This window comes from Nerophis ophidion, linkage group LG01, assembly GCF_033978795.1.
Source record: "Nerophis ophidion isolate RoL-2023_Sa linkage group LG01, RoL_Noph_v1.0, whole genome shotgun sequence".
Lineage (NCBI taxonomy): Eukaryota > Metazoa > Chordata > Actinopteri > Syngnathiformes > Syngnathidae > Nerophis > Nerophis ophidion.
In genome coordinates, this window is record NC_084611.1 from 47,814,067 (window position 1) to 47,834,395 (window position 20,329).

The following is a 20,329-nucleotide window of genomic DNA, read 5'->3' on the forward strand; positions in this document are numbered from 1 at the left end:
TAATGGTCCTGGCTGGTCCACCACTAATGTGTGTAATGATCCAGGTTGATCCACCACTAATGTGTGTAATGGTCCTGGCTGGTCCACCACTAATGTGTGTAATGATCCAGGTTGATCCACCACTAATGTGTGTAATGGTCCTTGCTGGTCCACCACTAATGTGTGTAATGATCCAGGTTGATCCACCACTAATGTGTGTAAGGTCCTGGCTAGTCCACTACTAATGTGTGTAATGATCCAGGTAGGTCCACCACTAATGTGTGTAATGGTCCTGGCTTGTCCACCACTAATGTGTGTAATGGTCCTGGCTGGTCCACCTCTAATGTGTCTAATGGTCCAGGTTGGTCCACCACTAATGTGTGTAATGGTCCTGGCTGGTCCACCTCTAATATGTGTAATGGTCCAGGTTGGTCCACCACTAATGTGTGTAATGGTACTGGCTGGTCCACCACTAATGTGTGTAATGGTCCTGGCTGGTCCACTACTAATGTGTGTAATGATCCTGGCTGGTCCACCACTAATGTGTGTAATGGTCCTGGCTGGTCCACCACTAATGTGTGTAATGGTCCTGGCTGATCCACCACTAATGTATGTAATGGTCCTGGCTGGTCCACCACTAATGTTTGTAATGGTCCTGGCTGGTCCACCACTAATGTATGTAATGGTCCTGGCTGGTCCACCACTAATGTGTGTAATGGTCCTGGCTGGTCCACCACTAATGTGTGTAATAGTCCTGGCTGGTCCACCACTAATGTGTGTAATGGTCCTGGCTGGTTCTCCACTAATGTGTGTAATGGTCTTGGCTTGTCCACCACTAATGTGTGTAATGGTCCTGGCTGGTCCACCACTAATGTGTATAATGGTCCTGGCTGGTCCACCACTAATGTGTGTAATGGTCCTGGCTGTTCCACCACTAATGTGTGTAATCATCCAGGTTGGTCCACTACTAATGTGTGTAATGGTCCTGGCTGGTCCACCACTAATGTGTGTAATTGTCCTGGCTGGTCCACCACTAATGTGTGTAATGGTCCTGGCTGGTCCACCACTAATGTGTATAATGGTCCTGTCTGGTCCACCACTAATGTTTGTAATGGTCCTGGCTGGTCCACCATTAATGTGTGTAATGGTCCTGGCTGGTCCACCACTAATGTGTGTAATGGTCCTGGCTGGTCCACCACTAATGTGTGTAATGGTCCTGTTTGGTCCACCACTATTATATGTAATGGTCCTTGCTGGTCCACTGCTAATGTGTAATGGTCCTGGCTGGTCCACCACTAATGTGTGTAGTGGTCCTGGCTGGTCCACCACTAATGCGTGTAATGGTCCTGGCTGGTCCACCACTAATGTGTGTAATGGTCCTGGTTGGTCCACCACTAATGTGTGTAATGGTCCTGGCTGTTCCACTACTAATGTGTGTAATGGTCCTGGCTGGTCCACCACAAATGTGTGTAATAGTCCTGGCTGGCTGGCCCACTAATGTGTGTAATGGTCCTGGCTGGTCCACCACAAATGTGTGTAATGGTCCTGGCTGGCTGGCCTACTAATGTGTGAAATGATCCTAGCTGGTCCACAACTAATGTGTGTAATGGTCCTGGCTGGTCCACCACTAATGTGTGTAATGGTCCTGGCTGGTCCACCACTAATGTGTGTAATGGTCCTGGCTGGTCCACCACTAATGTGTGTAATGGTCCTTGCTGGTCCACCACTAATGTGTGTAATGATCCCGGTTGATCCACCACTAATGTGTGTAATGGTCCTGGCTGGTCCATCACTAATGTGTGTAATGGTCCTGGCTGGTCCACCACTAATGTGTGTAATGATCCAGGTTGATCCACCACTAATGTGTGTAATGGTCCTGGCTGGTCCACCACTAATGTGTGTAATGATCCAGGTTGATCCACCACTAATGTGTGTAATGGTCCTTGCTGGTCCACCACTAATATGTGTAATGATCCAGGTTGATCCACCACTAATGTGTGTAATGGTCCTGGCTAGTCCACTACTAATGTGTGTAATGATCCAGGTAGGTCCACCACTAATTTGCGTAATGGTCCTGGCTTGTCCACCACTAATGTGTGTAATGGTCCTGGCTGGTCCACCACTAATGTGTATAATGGTCCTGGCTGGTCCACCACTAATGTGTGTAATGGTCCTGGCTGTTCCACCACTAATGTGTGTAATGATCCAGGTTGGTCCACTACTAATGTGTGTAATGGTCCTGGCTGGTCCACCACTAATGTGTGTAATTGTTCTGGCTGGTCCACCACTAATGTGTGTAATGGTCCTGGCTGGTCCACCACTAATGTGTATAATGGTCCTGTCTGGTCCACCACTAATGTTTGTAATGGTCCTGGCTGGTCCACCATTAATGTGTGTAATGGTCCTGGCTGGTCCACCACTAATGTGTGTAGTGGTCCTGGCTGGTCCACCACTAATGCGTGTAATGGTCCTGGTTGGTCCACCACTAATGTGTGTAATGGTCCTGGCTGTTCCACTACTAATGTGTGTAATGGTCCTGGCTGGTCCACCACAAATGTGTGTAATGGTCCTGGCTGGCTGGCCCACTAATGTGTGTAATGGTCCTGGCTGGTCCACCACAAATGTGTGTAATGGTCCTGGCTGGCTGGCCTACTAATGTGTGTAATGATCCTGGCTGGTCCACAACTAATGTGTGTAATGGTCCTGGCTTGTCCATCACTAATGTGTGTAATGGTCCTGGCTGTTCCACCACTAATGTGTGTAATGGTCCTGGCTGGTCCACCACTAATGTGTGTAATGGTCCTTGCTGGTCCACCACTAATGTGTGTAATGATCCTGGCTGGTCCACAACTAATGTGTGTAATGGTCCTGGCTTGTCCATCACTAATGTGTGTAATGGTCCTGGCTGTTCCACCACTAATGTGTGTAATGGTCCTGGCTGGTCCACCACTAATGTGTGTAATGGTCCTGGCTGGCTGGCCTACTAATGTGTGTAATGATCCTGGCTGGTCCACAACTAATGTGTGTAATGGTCCTGGCTTGTCCATCACTAATGTGTGTAATGGTCCTGGCTGTTCCACCACTAATGTGTGTAATGGTCCTGGCTGGTCCACCACTAATGTGTGTAATGGTCCTTGCTGGTCCACCACTAATGTGTGTAATGGTCCTGGCTGTTCCACTACTAATGTGTGTAATGGTCCTGGCTGGTCCACCACAAATGTGTGTAATGGTCCTGGCTGGCTGGCCCACTAATGTGTGTAATGGTCCTGGCTGGTCCACCAAAAATGTGTGTAATGGTCCTGGCTGGCTGGCCTACTAATGTGTGTAATGATCCTGGCTGGTCCACAACTAATGTGTGTAATGGTCCTGGCTTGTCCATCACTAATGTGTGTAATGGTCCTGGCTGTTCCACCACTAATATGTGTAATGGTCCTGGCTGGTCCACCACTAATGTGTGTAATGGTCCTTGCTGGTCCACCACTAATGTGTGTAATGGTCCTGGCTGGTCCACCACTAATGTGTGTAATGGTCCTGGCTGGTCCACCACTAATGTGTGTAATGGTCTTGGCTGGTCCACCACTTATGTGTGAAATGGTCCTGGCTGGTCCACCACTAATGTGTGTAATGGTCCTGGCTGGTCCACCACTTATGTGTGTAATGGTCCTTGCTGGTCCACCACTAATGTGTGTAATGATCCAGGTTGGTCCACCACTAATGTGTGTAATGGTCCTGGCTGGTCCACCACTAATCTATGTAATGGTCCTGGCTGGTCCACCACTAATGTGTGTAAAGGTCCTGGTTGGTCCACCACTCATGTGTGTAATGATCCCGGTTGGTCCACCACTAATGTGTGTAATGATCCAGGTTCATCCACCACTAATATGTGTAATGGTCCTGGCTGGTCCATCACTAATGTGTGTAATGGTCCTGGCTGGTCCACCACTAATGTGTGTAATGGTCTTGGCTGCTCCACCACTAATGTGTGTAATGGTCCTGGCTGGTCCACCACTAATGTGTGTAATTGTCCTGGCTGATCCACCACTAATGTGTGTAATGGTCCTGGCTAGTCCACTACTAATGTGTGTAATGATCCAGGTAGGTCCACCACTAATGTGTGTAATGGTCCTGGCTTGTCCACCACTAATGTGTGTAATGGTCCTGGCTGGTCCACCTCTAATGTGTGTAATGGTCCAGGTTGGTCCACCACTAATGTGTGTAATGGTCCTGGCTGGTCCACCTCTAATGTGTGTAATGGTCCAGGTTGGTCCACCACTAATGTGTGTAATGGTACTGGCTGGTCCACCACTAATGTGTGTAATGGTCCTGGCTGGTCCACTACTAATGTGTGTAATGATCCTGGCTGGTCCACCACTAATGTGTGTAATGGTCCTGGCTGGTCCACAACTAATGTGTGTAATGGTCCTGGCTGGTCCACCACTAATGTGTGTAATGGTCCTGGCTGGTCCACCACTAATGTATGTAATGGTCCTGGCTGGTCCACCACTAATGTTTGTAATGGTCCTGGCTGGTCCACCACTAATGTATGTAATGGTCCTGGCTGGTCCACCACTAATGTGTGTAATGGTCCTGGCTGGTCCACCACTAATGTGTGTAATAGTCCTGGCTGGTCCACCACTAATGTGTGTAATGGTCCTGGCTGGTTCTCCACTAATGTGTGTAATGGTCTTGGCTTGTCCACCACTAATGTGTGTAATGGTCCTGGCTGGTCCACCACTAATGTGTGTAATGGTCCTGGCTGGTCCACCACTAATGTGTATAATGGTCCTGGCTGGTCCACCACTAATGTGTGTAATGGTCCTGGCTTTTCCACCACTAATGTGTGTAATGATCCAGGTTGGTCCACTACTAATGTGTGTAATGGTCCTGGCTGGTCCACCACTAATGTGTGTAATTGTCCTGGCTGGTCCACCACTAATGTTTGTAATGGTCCTGGCTGGTCCACCATTAATGTGTGTAATGGTCCTGGCTGGTCCACCACTAATGTGTGTAATGGTCCTGGCTGGTCCACCACTAATGTGTGTAATGGTCCTGTTTGGTCCACCACTAATGTATGTAATGGTCCTGGCTGGTCCACCACTAATGTGTAATGGTCCTGGCTGGTCCACCACTAATGTGTGTAGTGGTACTGGCTGGTCCACCACTAATGCGTGTAATGGTCCTGGCTGGTCCACCACTAATGCGTGTAATGGTCCTGGCTGGTCCACCACTAATGTGTGTAATGGTCCTGGTTGGTCCACCACTAATGTGTGTAATGGTCCTGGCTGTTCCACTACTAATGTGTGTAATGGTCCTGGCTGGTCCACCAAAAATGTGTGTAATGGTCCTGGCTGGCTGGCCCACTGATGTGTGTAATGGTCCTGGCTGGTCCACCACAAATGTGTGTAATGGTCCTGGCTGGCTGGCCTACTAATGTGTGTAATGATCCTGGCTGGTCCACAACTAATGTGTGTAATGGTCCTGGCTGGTCCACCACTAATGTGTGTAATGGTCCTGGCTGGTCCACCACAAATGTGTGTAATGGTCCTGGCTGGTCCACCACTAATGTGTGTAATGGTCCTTGCTGGTCCACCACTAATGTGTGTAATGATCCCGGTTGATCCACCACTAATGTGTGTAATGGTCCTGGCTGGTCCATCACTAATGTGTGTAATGGTCCTGGCTGGTCCACCACTAATGTGTGTAATGATCCAGGTTGATCCACCACTAATGTGTGTAATGGTCCTGGCTGGTCCACCTCTAATGTGTGTAATGGTCGAGGTTGGTCCACCACTAATGTGTGTAATGGTCCTGGCTGGTCCACCTCTAATGTGTGTAATGGTCCAGGTTGCTCCACCACTAATGTGTGTAATGGTACTGGCTGGTCCACCACTAATGTGTGTAATGGTCCTGGCTGGTCCACTACTAATGTGTGTAATGATCCTGGCTGGTCCACCACTAGTGTGTGTAATGGTCCTGGCTGGTCCGCAACTAATGTGTGTAATGGTCCTGGCTGGTCCACCACTAATGTTTGTAATGGTCCTGGCTGGTTCACCACTAATGTATGTAATGGTCCTGGCTGGTCCACCACTAATGTTTGTAATGGTCCTGGCTGGTCCACCATTAATGTGTGTAATGGTCCTGGCTGGTCCACCACTAATGTGTGTAATGGTCCTGGCTGGTCCACCACTAATGTGTGTAATGGTCCTGTTTGGTCCACCACTAATGTATGTAATGGTGCTGGCTGGTCCACCACTAATGTGTAACGGTCCTGGCTGGTCCACCACTAATGTGTGTAGTGGTCCTGGCTGGTCCACCACTAATGCGTGTAATGGTCCTGGCTGGTCCACCACTAATGTGTGTAATGGTCCTGGTTGGTCCACCACTAATGTGTGTAATGGTCCTGGCTGTTCCACTACTAATGTGTGTAATGGTCCTGGCTGGTCCACCACAAATGTGTGTAATGGTCCTGGCTGGCTGGCCCACTAATGTGTGTAATGGTCCTGGCTGGTCCACCACAAATGTGTGTAATGGTCCTGGATGGCTGGCCTACTAATGTGTGAAATGATCCTAGCTGGTCCACAACTAATGTGTGTAATGGTCCTGGCTGGTCCACCACTAATGTGTGTAATGGTCCTGGCTGGTCCACCACTAATGTGTGTAATGGTCCTGGCTGGTCCACCACTAATGTGTGTAATGATCCCGGTTGGTCCACCACTAATGTGTGTAATGATCCAGGTTGATCCACCACTAATATGTGTAATGGTCCTGGCTGGTCCATCACTAATGTGTGTAATGGTCCTGGCTGGTCCACCACTAATGTGTGTAATGATCCAGGTTGATCCACCACTAATGTGTGTAATGGTCCTGGCTGGTCCACCACTAATGTGTGTAATGATCCAGGTTGATCCACCACTAATGTGTGTAATGGTCCTTGCTGGTCCACCACTAATGTGTGTAATGATCCAGGTTGATCCACCACTAATGTGTGTAATGGTCCTGGCTAGTCCACTACTAATGTGTGTAATGATCCAGGTAGGTCCACCACTAATGTGTGTAATGGTCCTGGCTTGTCCACCACTAATGTGTGTAATGGTCCTGGCTGGTCCACCTCTAATGTGTCTAATGGTCCAGGTTGGTCCACCACTAATGTGTGTAATGGTCCTGGCTGGTCCACCTCTAATATGTGTAATGGTCCAGGTTGGTCCACCACTAATGTGTGTAATGGTACTGGCTGGTCCACCACTAATGTGTGTAATGGTCCTGGCTGGTCCACTACTAATGTGTGTAATGATCCTGGCTGGTCCACCACTAATGTGTGTAATGGTCCTGGCTGGTCCACCACTAATGTGTGTAATGGTCCTGGCTGATCCACCACTAATGTATGTAATGGTCCTGGCTGGTCCACCACTAATGTTTGTAATGGTCCTGGCTGGTCCACCACTAATGTATGTAATGGTCCTGGCTGGTCCACCACTAATGTGTGTAATGGTCCTGGCTGGTCCACCACTAATGTGTGTAATAGTCCTGGCTGGTCCACCACTAATGTGTGTAATGGTCCTGGCTGGTTCTCCACTAATGTGTGTAATGGTCTTGGCTTGCCCACCACTAATGTGTGTAATGGTCCTGGCTGGTCCACCACTAATGTGTATAATGGTCCTGGCTGGTCCACCACTAATGTGTATAATGGTCCTGGCTGGTCCACCACTAATGTGTGTAATGGTCCTGGCTGTTCCACCACTAATGTGTGTAATCATCCAGGTTGGTCCACTACTAATGTGTGTAATGGTCCTGGCTGGTCCACCACTAATGTGTGTAATTGTCCTGGCTGGTCCACCACTAATGTGTGTAATGGTCCTGGCTGGTCCACCACTAATGTGTATAATGGTCCTGTCTGGTCCACCACTAATGTTTGTAATGGTCCTGGCTGGTCCACCATTAATGTGTGTAATGGTCCTGGCTGGTCCACCACTAATGTGTGTAATGGTCCTGGCTGGTCCAGCACTAATGTGTGTAATGGTCCTGTTTGGTCCACCACTAATGTATATAATGGTCCTGGCTGGTCCACCGCTAATGTGTAATGGTCCTGGCTGGTCCACCACTAATGTGTGTAGTGGTCCTGGCTGGTCCACCACTAATGCGTGTAATGGTCCTGGCTGGTCCACCACTAATGTGTGTAATGGTCCTGGTTGGTCCACCACTAATGTGTGTAATGGTCCTGGCTGTTCCACTACTAATGTGTGTAATGGTCCTGGCTGGTCCACCACAAATGTGTGTAATAGTCCTGGCTGGCTGGCCCACTAATGTGTGTAATGGTCCTGGCTGGTCCACCACAAATGTGTGTAATGGTCCTGGCTGGCTGGCCTACTAATGTGTGAAATGATCCTAGCTGGTCCACAACTAATGTGTGTAATGGTCCTGGCTGGTCCACCACTAATGTGTGTAATGGTCCTGGCTGGTCCACCACTAATGTGTGTAATGGTCCTGGCTGGTCCACCACTAATGTGTGTAATGGTCCTTGCTGGTCCACCACTAATGTGTGTAATGATCCCGGTTGATCCACCACTAATGTGTGTAATGGTCCTGGCTGGTCCATCACTAATGTGTGTAATGGTCCTGGCTGGTCCACCACTAATGTGTGTAATGATCCAGGTTGATCCACCACTAATGTGTGTAATGGTCCTGGCTGGTCCACCACTAATGTGTGTAATGATCCAGGTTGATCCACCACTAATGTGTGTAATGGTCCTTGCTGGTCCACCACTAATATGTGTAATGATCCAGGTTGATCCACCACTAATGTGTGTAATGGTCCTGGCTAGTCCACTACTAATGTGTGTAATGATCCAGGGAGGTCCACCACTAATGTGTGTAATGGTCCTGGCTTGTCCACCACTAATGTGTGTAATGGTCCTGGCTGGTCCACCTCTAATGTGTCTAATGGTCCAGGTTGGTCCACCACTAATGTGTGTAATGGTCCTGGCTGGTCCACCTCTAATGTGTGTAATGGTCCAGGTTGGTCCACCACTAATGTGTGTAACGGTACTGGCTGGTCCACCACTAATGTGTGTAATGGTCCTGGCTGGTCCACTACTAATGTGTGTAATGATCCTCCCTGGTCCACCACTAATGTGTGTAATGGTCCTGGCTGGTCCACCACTAATTTGTGTAATGGTCCTGGCTGATCCACCACTAATGTATGTAATGGTCCTGGCTGGTCCACCACTAATGTTTGTAATGGTCCTGGCTGGTCCACCACTAATGTATGTAATGGTCCTGGCTGGTCCACCACTAATGTGTGTAATGGTCCTGGCTGGTCCACCACTAATGTGTGTAATAGTCGTGGCTGGTCCACCACTAATGTGTGTAATGGTCCTGGCTGGTTCTCCACTAATGTGTGTAATGGTCTTGGCTTGTCCACCACTAATGTGTGTAATGGTCCTGGCTGGTCCACCACTAATGTGTGTAATGGTCCTGGCTGGTCCACCACTAATGTGTATAATGGTCCTGGCTGGTCCACCACTAATGTGTGTAATGGTCCTGGCTGTTCCACCACTAATGTGTGTAATGATCCAGGTTGGTCCACTACTAATGTGTGTAATGGTCCTGGCTGGTCCACCACTAATGTGTGTAATTGTTCTGGCTGGTCCACCACTAATGTGTGTAATGGTCCTGGCTGGTCCACCACTAATGTGTATAATGGTCCTGTCTGGTCCACCACTAATGTTTGTAATGGTCCTGGCTGGTCCACCATTAATGTGTGTAATGGTCCTGGCTGGTCCACCACTAATGTGTGTAGTGGTCCTGGCTGGTCCACCACTAATGCGTGTAATGGTCCTGGTTGGTCCACCACTAATGTGTGTAATGGTCCTGGCTGTTCCACTACTAATGTGTGTAATGGTCCTGGCTGGTCCACCACAAATGTGTGTAATGGTCCTGGCTGGCTGGCCCACTAATGTGTGTAATGGTCCTGGCTGGTCCACCACAAATGTGTGTAATGGTCCTGGCTGGCTGGCCTACTAATGTGTGTAATGATCCTGGCTGGTCCACAACTAATGTGTGTAATGGTCCTGGCTTGTCCATCACTAATGTGTGTAATGGTCCTGGCTGTTCCACCACTAATGTGTGTAATGGTCCTGGCTGGTCCACCACTAATGTGTGTAATGGTCCTTGCTGGTCCACCACTAATGTGTGTAATGATCCCGGTTGATCCACCACTAATGTGTGTAATGGTCCTGGCTGGTCCATCACTAATGTGTGTAATGGTCCTGGCTGGTCCACCACTAATGTGTGTAATGATCCAGGTTGATCCACCACTAATGTGTGTAATGGTCCTGGCTGGTCCACCACTAATGTGTGTAATGATCCAGGTTGATCCACCACTAATGTGTGTAATGGTCCCTGCTGGTCCACCACTAATGTGTGTAATGATCCAGGTTGATCCACCACTAATATGTGTAATGGTCCTGGCTAGTCCACTACTAATGTGTGTAATGATCCAGGTAGGTCCACCACTAATGTGTGTAATGGTCCTGGCTTGTCCACCACTAATGTGTGTAATTGTCCTGGCTGGTCCACCTCTAATGTGTGTAATGGTCCAGGTTGGTCCACCACTAATGTGTGTAATGGTCCTGGCTGGTCCACCTCTAATGTGTGTAATGGTCCAGGTTGGTCCACCACTAATGTGTGTAATGGTACTGGCTGGTCCACCACTAATGTGTGTAATGGTCCTGGCTGGTCCACTACTAATGTGTGTAATGATCCTGGCTGGTCCACCACTAATGTGTGTAATGGTCCTGGCTGGTCCACAACTAATGTGTGTAATGGTCCTGGCTGATCCACCACTAATGTATGTAATGGTCCTGGCTGGTCCACCACTAATGTTTGTAATGGTCCTGGCTGGTCCACCACTAATGTATGTAATGGTCCTGGCTGGTCCACCACTAATGTGTGTAATGGTCCTGGCTGGTCCACCACTAATGTGTGTAATAGTCCTGGCTGGTCCACCACTAATGTGTGTAATGGTCCTGGCTGGTTCTCCACTAATGTGTGTAATGGTCTTGGCTTGTCCACCACTAATGTGTGTAATGGTCCTGGCTGGTCCACAACTAATGTGTGTAATGGTCCTGGCTGGTCCACCACTAATGTGTGTAATGGTCCTGGCTGATCCACCACTAATGTATGTAATGGTCCTGGCTGGTCCACCACTAATGTGTGTAATGGTCCTGGCTGGTCCACCACTAATGTGTGTAATGGTCCTGGCTGGTCCACCACTTATGTGTGTAATGGCCCTTGCTGGTCCACCACTAATGTGTGTAATGATACCGGTTGATCCACCACTAATGTGTGTAATGGTCCTGGCTGGTCCACCACTAATGTGTGTAATGGTCCTGGCTGGTCCACCACTTATGTGTGTAATGGCCCTTGCTGGTCCACCACTAATGTGTGTAATGATACCGGTTGATCCACCACTATTGTGTGTAATGGTCCTGGCTGGTCCATCACTAATGTGTGTAATGGTCCTGGCTGGTCCATCACTAATGTGTGTAATGGTCCTGGCTGGTCCACCACTAATGTGTGTAATGGTCCTGGCTGGTCCACCACTAATGTGTGTAATGGTCCTGGCTGGTCCACCACTAATGTGTGTAATGGTCCTGCTTGGTCCACCACTAATTTGTAATGATCCTGGCTGGTCCACAACTAATGTGTGTAATGGTCCTGGCTGGTCCACCACTAATGTGTGTAATGGTCCTGGCTGGCTGGCCCACTAATGTGTGTAATGTTCCTGGTTGGTCCACCATTAATGTGTGTAATGGTACTGGCTGGTCCACCACTAATGTGTGTAATGGTCCTGGTTGGTCCACCATTAATGTGTGTAATGGTACTGGCTGGTCCACCACTAATGTGTGTAATGGTCCTGGCTGGTCCACTACTAATGTGTGTAATGGTCCTGGCTGGCTGGCCCACTAATGTGTGTAATGGTCATGGCTGGTCCACCACTAATCTATGTAATGATCCTGGCTGGTCCACAACTAATGTGTGTAATGGTCCTGGCTGGTCCACCACTAATGTGTGTAATGGCCCTGGCTGGTCCACCACTTATGTGTGTAATGGCCCTTGCTGGTCCACCACTAATGTGTGTAATGATACCGGTTGATCCACCACTAATGTGTGTAATGGTCCTGGCTGGTCCACCACTAATGTGTGTAATGGTCCTGGCTGGTCCACCACTTATGTGTGTAATGGCCCTTGCTGGTCCACCACTAATGTGTGTAATGATACCGGTTGATTCACCACTAATGTGTGTAATGGTCCTGGCTGGTCCATCACTAATGTGTGTAATGGTCCTGGCTGGTCCATCACTAATGTGTGTAATGGTCCTGGCTGGTCCACCACTAATGTGTGTAATGGTCCTGGCTGGTCCACCACTAATGTGTGTAATGGTTCTGGCTGGTCCACCACTAATGTGTGTAATGGTCCTGCTTGGTCCACCACTAATATGTAATGATCCTGGCTGGTCCACAACTAATGTGTGTAATGGTCCTGGCTGGTCCACCACTAATGTGTGTAATGGTCCTGGCTGGTCCACCACTAATGTGTGTAATGGTCCTGGCTGGTCCACCACTAATGTGTGTAATGGTCCTGGCTGGTCCACCACTAATGTGTGTAATGATCCCGGTTGGTCCACCACTAATGTGTGTAATGATCCAGGTTGATCCACCACTAATGTGTGTAATGGTCCTGGCTGGTCCATCACTAATGTGTGTAATGGTCCTGGCTGGTCCATCACTAATGTGTGTAATGGTCCTGGCTGGTCCACCACTAATGTGTGTAATGGTCCTGGCTGGTCCACCACTAATGTGTGTAATGGTCCTGGCTGGTCCACCACTAATGTGTGTAATGGTCCTGCTTGGTCCACCACTAATTTGTAATGATCCTGGCTGGTCCACAACTAATGTGTGTAATGGTCCTGGCTGGTCCACCACTAATGTGTGTAATGGTCCTGGCTGGCTGGCCCACTAATGTGTGTAATGTTCCTGGTTGGTCCACCATTAATGTGTGTAATGGTACTGGCTGGTCCACCACTAATGTGTGTAATGGTCCTGGTTGGTCCACCATTAATGTGTGTAATGGTACTGGCTGGTCCACCACTAATGTGTGTAATGGTCCTGGCTGGTCCACTACTAATGTGTGTAATGGTCCTGGCTGGCTGGCCCACTAATGTGTGTAATGGTCATGGCTGGTCCACCACTAATCTATGTAATGATCCTGGCTGGTCCACAACTAATGTGTGTAATGGTCCTGGCTGGTCCACCACTAATGTGTGTAATGGCCCTGGCTGGTCCACCACTTATGTGTGTAATGGCCCTTGCTGGTCCACCACTAATGTGTGTAATGATACCGGTTGATCCACCACTACTGTGTGTAATGGTCCTGGCTGGTCCACCACTAATGTGTGTAATGGTCCTGGCTGGTCCATCACTAATGTGTGTAATGGTCCTGGCTGGTCCATCACTAATGTGTGTAATGGTCCTGGCTGGTCCATCACTAATGTGTGTAATGGTCCTGGCTGGTCCATCACTAATGTGTGTAATGGTCCTGGCTGGTCCACCACTAATATATGTAATGGTCCTGGCTAGTCCACTACTAATGTGTGTAATGATCCAGGTAGGTCCACCACTAATGTGTGTAATGGTCCTGGCTGGTCCACCTCTAATGTGTGTAATGGTCCAGGTTGGTCCACCACTAATGTGTGTAATGGTCCTGGCTGGTCCACCTCTAATGTGTGTAATGGTCCAGGTTGGTCCACCACTAATGTGTGTAATGGTACTGGCTGGTCCACCTCTAATGTGTGTAATGGTCCTGGCTGGTCCACTACTAATGTGTGTAATGATCCTGGCTGGTCCACCACTAATGTGTGTAATGGTCCTGGCTGGTCCACAACTAATGTGTGTAATGGTCCTGGCTGGTCCACCACTAATGTCTGTAATGGTCCTGGCTGATCCACCACTAATGTATGTAATGGTCCTGGCTGGTCCACCACTAATGTTTGTAATGGTCCTGGCTGGTCCACCACTAATGTATGTAATGGTCCTGGCTGGTCCACCACTAATGTGTGTAATGGTCCTGGCTGGTCCACCACTAATGTGTGTAATAGTCCTGGCTGGTCCACCACTAATGTGTGTAATGGTCCTGGCTGGTTCTCCACTAATGTGTGTAATGGTCTTGGCTTGTCCACCACTAATGTGTGTAATGGTCCTGGCTGGTCCACCACTAATGTGTGTAATGGTCCTGGCTGATCCACCCCTAATGTATGTAATGGTCCTGGCTGGTCCACCACTAATGTGTGTAATGGTCCTGGCTGGTCCACCACTAATGTGTGTAATGGTCCTGGCTGGTCCACCACTTATGTGTGTAATGGCCCTTGCTGGTCCACCACTAATGTGTGTAATGATACCGGTTGATCCACCACTAATGTGTGTAATGGTCCTGGCTGGTCCACCACTAATGTGTGTAATGGTCCTGGCTGGTCCACCACTTATGTGTGTAATGGCCCTTGCTGGTCCACCACTAATGTGTGTAATGATACCGGTTGATCCACCACTAATGTGTGTAATGGTCCTGGCTGGTCCATCACTAATGTGTGTAATGGTCCTGGCTGGTCCATCACTAATGTGTGTAATGGTCCTGGCTGGTCCACCACTAATGTGTGTAATGGTCCTGGCTGGTCCACCACTAATGTGTGTAATGGTCCTGGCTGGTCCACCACTAATGTGTGTAATGGTCCTGCTTGGTCCACCACTAATTTGTAATGATCCTGGCTGGTCCACAACTAATGTGTGTAATGGTCCTGGCTGGTCCACCACTAATGTCTGTAATGGTCCTGGCTGGCTGGCCCACTAATGTGTGTAATGTTCCTGGTTGGTCCACCATTAATGTGTGTAATGGTACTGGCTGGTCCACCACTAATGTGTGTAATGGTCCTGGTTTGTCCACCATTAATGTGTGTAATGGTACTGGCTGGTCCACCACTAATGTGTGTAATGGTCCTGGCTGGTCCACTACTAATGTGTGTAATGGTCCTGGCTGGCTGGCCCACTAATGTGTGTAATGGTCATGGCTGGTCCACCACTAATCTATGTAATGATCCTGGCTGGTCCACAACTAATGTGTGTAATGGTCCTGGCTGGTCCACCACTAATGTGTGTAATGGCCCTGGCTGGTCCACCACTTATGTGTGTAATGGCCCTTGCTGGTCCACCACTAATGTGTGTAATGATACCGGTTGATCCACCACTAATGTGTGTAATGGTCCTGGCTGGTCCACCACTAATGTGTGTAATGGTCCTGGCTGGTCCACCACTTATGTGTGTAATGGCCCTTGCTGGTCCACCACTAATGTGTGTAATGATACCGGTTGATCCACCACTAATGTGTGTAATGGTCCTGGCTGGTCCATCACTAATGTGTGTAATGGTCCTGGCTGGTCCATCACTAATGTGTGTAATGGTCCTGGCTGGTCCACCACTAATGTGTGTAATGGTCCTGGCTGGTCCACCACTAATGTGTGTAATGGTTCTGGCTGGTCCACCACTAATGTGTGTAATGGTCCTGCTTGGTCCACCACTAATATGTAATGATCCTGATTGGTCCACAACTAATGGGTGTAATGGTCCTGGCTGGTCCACCACTAATGTGTGTAATGGTCCTGGCTGGTCCACCACTAATGTGTGTAATGGTCCTGGCTGGTCCACCACTAATGTGTGTAATGGTCCTGGCTGGTCCACCACTAATGTGTGTAATGATCCCGGTTGGTCCACCACTAATGTGTGTAATGATCCAGGTTGATCCACCACTAATGTGTGTAATGGTCCTGGCTGGTCCATCACTAATGTGTGTAATGGTCCTGGCTGGTCCATCACTAATGTGTGTAATGGTCCTGGCTGGACCACCACTAATGTGTGTAATGGTCCTGGCTGGTCCACCACTAATGTGTGTAATGGTCCTGGCTGGTCCACCACTAATGTGTGTAATGGTCCTGCTTGGTCCACCACTAATTTGTAATGATCCTGGCTGGTCCACAACTAATGTGTGTAATGGTCCTGGCTGGTCCACCACTAATGTGTGTAATGGTCCTGGCTGGCTGGCCCACTAATGTGTGTAATGTTCCTGGTTGGTCCACCGTTAATGTGTGTAATGGTACTGGCTGGTCCACCACTAATGTGTGTGATGGTCCTGGTTGGTCCACCATTAATGTGTGTAATGGTACTGGCTGGTCCACCACTAATGTGTGTAATGGTCCTGGCTGGTCCACTACTAATGTGTGTAATGGTCCTGGCTGGCTGGCCCACTAATGTGTGTAATGGTCATGGCTGGTCCACCACTAATCTATGTAATGATCCTGGCTGGTCCACAACTAATGTGTGTAATGGTCCTGGCTGGTCCACCACTAATGTGTGTAATGGCCCTGGCTGGTCCACCACTTATGTGTGTAATGGCCCTTGCTGGTCCACCACTAATGTGTGTAATGATACCGGTTGATCCACCACTAATGTGTGTAATGGTCCTGGCTGGTCCATCACTAATGTGTGTAATGGTCCTGGCTGGTCCATCACTAATGTGTGTAATGGTCCTGGCTGGTCCACCACTAATGTGTGTAATGGTCCTGGCTGGTCCACCACTTATGTGTGTAATGGCCCTTGCTGGTCCACCACTAATGTGTGTAATGATACCGGTTGATCCACCACTAATGTGTGTAATGGTCCTGGCTGGTCCATCACTAATGTGTGTAATGGTCCTGGCTGGTCCATCACTAATGTGTGTAATGGTCCTGGCTGGTCCACCACTAATGTGTGTAATGGTCCTGGCTGGTCCACCACTAATGTGTGTAATGGTTCTGGCTGGTCCACCACTAATGTGTGTAATGGTCCTGCTTGGTCCACCACTAATATGTAATGATCCTGGCTGGTCCACAACTAATGTGTGTAATGGTCCTGGCTGGTCCACCACTAATGTGTGTAATGGTCCTGGCTGGTCCACCACTAATGTGTGTAATGGTCCTGGCTGGTCCACCACTAATGTGTGTAATGGTCCTGGCTGGTCCACCACTAATGTGTGTAATGATCCCGGTTGGTCCACCACTAATGTGTGTAATGATCCAGGTTGATCCACCACTCATGTGTGTAATGGTCCTGGCTGGTCCATCACTAATGTGTGTAATAGTCCTGGCTGGTCCACCACTAATGTGTGTAATGGTCTTGGCTGCCCCACCACTTATGTGTGTAATAGTCCTGGCTGGTCCACCACTAATGTGTGTAATTGTCCTGGCTGATCCACCACTAATGTGTGTAATGGTCCTGGCTAGTCCACCACTAATGTGTGTAATGATCCAGGTAGGTCCACCACTAATGTGTGTAATGGTCCTGGCTGGTCCACCACTAATGTGTGTGTAATGGTCCTGGCTGGTCCACCTCTAATGTGTTTAATGGTCCAGTTCGGTCCACCACTAATGTGTGTAATGGTCCTGGCTGGTCCACCTCTAATGTGTGTAATGGTCCAGGTTGGTCCACCACTAATGTGTGTAATGGTACTGGCTGGTCCACCACTAATGTGTGTAATGGTCCTGGCTGGTCCACCACTAATGTGTGTAATGGTCCTGGCTGGTCCACCACTAATGTGTGTAATGGTCCTGGCTGGTCCACCACTAATGTGTGTAATGGTCCTGGCTGGTTCACCACTAATGTGTGTAATGGTCCTGGCTGGTCCACCACTAATGTGTGTAATGGTCCCTGCTGGGCCACCACTAATGTGTGTAATGATCCAGGTTGGTCCACCACTAATGTGTGTAATGGTCCTGGCTGGTCCACCACTAATCTATGTAATGGTCCTGGCTGGTCCACCACTAATGTGTGTAATGGTCCTGGCTGGTCCACCACTAATGTGTGTAATGATCCAGGTTGATCCACCACTAATGTGTGTAATGGTCCTGGCTGGTCCATCACTAATGTGTGTAATGGTCCTGCCTGGTCCACCACTAATGTGTGTAATGGTCTTGGCTGCTCCACCACTAATGTGTGTAATGGTCCTGGCTGGTCCACCACTAATGTGCGTAATTGTCCTGGCTGATCCACCACTAATGTGTGTAATGGTCCTGGCTAGTCCACTACTAATGTGTGTAATTATCCAGGTAGGTCCACCACTAATGTGTGTAATGGTCCTGGCTGGTCCACCACTAATGTGTGTAATGGTCCTGGCTGGTCCACCTCTAATGTGTGTAATGGTCCAGGATGGTCCACCACTAATGTGTGTAATGGTCCTGGCTGGTCCACCTCTAATGTGTGTAATGGTCCAGGTTGGTCCACCACTAATGTCTGTAATGGTACTGGCTGGTCCACCACTAATGTGTGTAATGGTCCTGGCTGGTCCACCACTATTGTGTGTAATGGTCCTGGCTGGTCCACCACTAATGTGTGTAATGGTCCTGGCTGGTCCACCACTAATGTGTGTAATGGTCCTGGCTGGTCCACCACTAATGTGTGTAATGGTCCTGGCTGGTCCACCACTAATGTGTGTAATGGTCCTTGCTGGTCCACCACTAATGTGTGTAATGATCCAGGTTGGTCCACCACTAATGTGTGTAATGGTCCTGGCTGGTCCACCACTAATCTATGTAATGGTCCTGGCTGGTCCACCACTAATGTGTGTAATGGTCCTGGCTGGACCACCACTGATGTATGTAATGGTCCTGGCTGGTCCACCAGTAATGTGTGTAATGGTCCTGGCTGATCCACCTCTAATGTGTGTAATGGTCCTGGCTGGTCCACCACTAATGTGTGTAATGGTCCTGGCTGGTCCACCACTAATGTGTGTAATGGTCCTGGCTGGTCCACCACTAATGTGTGTAATGGTCCTGGCTGGTCCACCATTAATGTGTGTAATGGTCCTGGCTTGTCCACCACTAATGTGTGTAATGGTCCTGGCTGGTCCACCACAAATGTGTAATGGTCCTGGCTGGTCCACCACTAATGTGTGTAATGGTCCTGGCTGGTCCACCACTAATGTGTGTAATGGTCCTGGCTGGTCCACCACTAATGTGTGTAATGGTCCTGGCTGGTTCACCCCTAATGTGTGTAATGGTCCTGGCTGGTATGTTGTAAAGTTAAAGGAGTGGTCTGTATAGTGAAGTCAAAGGAGTGGTATGTATAGTGATGTTAAAGGTGTGGTATTTATAGTGAAGTTAAAGGACTGGTATGTAACTGCACAGGGTGCGGCCATGGAGGATGGGCGATTGAAGGCGGGTGATGAGATCTTGGCAGTGAATGGACAATGTCTGCATGGTGTGACTCACACTGAAGCCGTGGACCTCCTCAAGAAGACTAAAGGCACCGTGGTCCTCACCCTTCTCTCCTGACATCTCCTCATGCAGTCATTTTCACCTGACTTATTACCACCTCATTCATTCATGTTCCACATATTTATTAGTAACTCATTCATTCATGCTCCACCGACCTATTAGTACCTCATTCATCTTCCACGAGAGATGCGCGGTTTGCGGTCTCGTCCGCGGATAAACCGCGGGTCGGGCAGTTGACATGACGAAAAAATTGAATTTAATTAGATTCGGGTGGGTGGCGGTTGAACCATCCGGAAATATTTGATATACATGGTTCTGGGATCGGTATCCTTTGCCATTCAAAGAGCCATGTAAGACCCTTGTCATAAAGCTAAGAAGACAAAAGGAGATGCTATTATTCTCTTGAATGACTGCCGGCAGTCACCCAGATAATAAGTATTAGGGCATGCTATGAAGCCATTGGCTTTGTCGCCTTCTACAACATGACTGATCTGCTTGTCAGTCCAGCATCATGTTGTGTGTGGCTTCCGCAGCAACACGCACACGACTCTAAGGCATACTGGGTGACACAGAGTACACTAATGGTTGTGATATAAACAAGTTTAACACTCTTAGTAATATGCGCCACCGCTGTGAAGCCACACCAATTAAGAACGACAAACACATTTCGGGAGAACATCCTCATAGTAACACAACATAAACGCAACACAACAAATACCCACAATCCTTTGTATCCGTGATACATCCTGAATATATTGGTGGGCGGGGTTGGGGGCGCGGGTGTGTAAAATGTATTCAGGTAGGATCACGGATACAAAGGATTGTGGGTATGTGTTGTGTTGCGTTTATGTTGTGTTACTGTGAGGATGTTCTCCCGAAATGTGTTTGTCAATCTTGTATATTTGTGGCTTCACAGCGTGGCGCATATTAGTAAGTGTTAAAGTTGTTTTCATCACAACCATTAGTGTACTCTGTATCACCCAGTATGCCTTTCAATCT

At 48.7% G+C, this 20,329-nt stretch overlaps 1 protein-coding gene across 1 annotated transcript in view; it reads left to right on the forward strand.

Moving 5' to 3' along the window:
• The window catches only part of si:dkey-92j12.5 (multiple PDZ domain protein), a 184,013-nt gene extending 164,497 nt beyond the window's left edge, over window positions 1-19,516 (forward strand). The window contains exon 42 of the mRNA XM_061910044.1: window positions 19,241-19,516. Within this exon, the coding sequence (XP_061766028.1) occupies window positions 19,241-19,387 (147 nt within the window). The 3' untranslated portion in view covers window positions 19,388-19,516. The remainder of the gene's footprint in view (window positions 1-19,240) is intronic.
• Window positions 19,517-20,329: the final 813 nt, after the last annotated feature.